The sequence below is a fragment of the Perkinsus marinus genome (assembly GCF_000006405.1).
Source record: "Perkinsus marinus ATCC 50983 genomic scaffold scf_1104296969658, whole genome shotgun sequence".
In the NCBI taxonomy this organism is placed as follows: Eukaryota; Perkinsozoa; order Perkinsida; family Perkinsidae; genus Perkinsus; species Perkinsus marinus.
The window spans coordinates 1-1270 of record NW_003202738.1 but is presented as its reverse complement, the minus strand read 5'-3'; the positions used below and the strand labels follow the sequence as shown (position 1 = coordinate 1270).

The 1270-nt window shown below is 49.0% G+C and overlaps 1 protein-coding gene across 1 annotated transcript; it reads right to left on the bottom strand.

Moving 5' to 3' along the window:
- Window positions 1-332: 332 nt before the first annotated feature.
- Pmar_PMAR020189 (conserved hypothetical protein) lies at window positions 333-1181 on the bottom strand (the record flags this gene model as incomplete). The annotated part of the gene is made up of 1 exon (XM_002767873.1): window positions 333-1181. One exon carries the CDS (start codon window positions 1179-1181, stop codon window positions 333-335), a length of 849 nt encoding a protein of 282 aa, XP_002767919.1.
- Between the last annotated feature and the right edge of the window lie 89 nt (window positions 1182-1270).

The following is a 1270-nucleotide window of genomic DNA, read 5'->3' as shown; positions in this document are numbered from 1 at the left end:
GTTATGGCATAGGTGCCCCGCTCGATGAAATTGGTTCCACTGGAAGCGAAATAGCCCTTTAGACCTTCAACCATCAGCTAGATGACGGTGCCAATCACAGATTTGTGAGGCATATCTTATAGCTGTGGCATAGGTGCCCCGCCCGACGAAATTGGATTATTGAAAGCAAAGAAGGCCTTAAAAAGAAGCATTGCTAACCGTTGAGTATACCAGTATTCTACCGGCCGACAGGGCGACATGACAGCCTTGGTTGTGGCATAGCTGCCCCGCCTGATGAAGTTGGCTTGCTGAAGGTGAAAAAAGATATTCCATCATTCTGCCACGGGCGTGCCCTATGATAGCTTCAAGTTGATCACTGCTATATTGTCCTTTGAGGTGCGGAGACCCAAGACGGCCTTTCTGAATCGCAAAGGTGTGATCACTGCTATATTGTCCTTTGAGGTGCAGAGACCCAAGACGGCCTTTCTGAATCGCAAAGGTGTGATCACTGCTATATTGTCCTTTGAGGTGCGGAGACCCAAGACGGCCTTTCTGAATCGCAAAGGTGTGATCACTGCTATATTGTCCTTTGAGGTGCGGAGACCCAAGACGGCCTTTCTGAATCGCAAAGGTGTGATCACTGCTATATTGTCCTTTGAGGTGCGGAGACCCAAGACGGCCTTTCTGAATCGCAAAGGTGTGATCACTGCTATATTGTCCTTTGAGGTGCGGAGACCCAAGACGGCCTTTCTGAATCGCAAAGGTGTGATCACTGCTATATTGTCCTTTGAGGTGCAGAGACCCAAGACGGCCTTTCTGAATCGCAAAGGTGTGATCACTGCTATATTGTCCTTTGAGGTGCGGAGACCCAAGACGGCCTTTCTGAATCGCAAAGGTGTGATCACTGCTATATTGTCCTTTGAGGTGCGGAGACCCAAGACGGCCTTTCTGAATCGCAAAGGTGCGATCACTGCTATATTGTCCTTTGAGGTGCGGAGACCCAAGACGGCCTTTCTGAATCGCAAAGGTATGATCACTGCTATATTGTCCTTTGAGATGCAGAGACCCAAGACGGCCTTTCTGAATCGCAAAGGTATGATCACTGCTATATTGTCCTTTGAGGTGCAGAGACCCAAGACGGCCTTTCTGAATCGCAAAGGTGTGATCACTGCTATATTGTCCTTTGAGGTGCAGAGACCCATGACGGCCTTTCTGAATCGCAAAGGCGTGATCACTGCTATATTGTCCTTTGAGATGCAGAGACCCAAGACGGCCTTTCTGAATCGCAAAG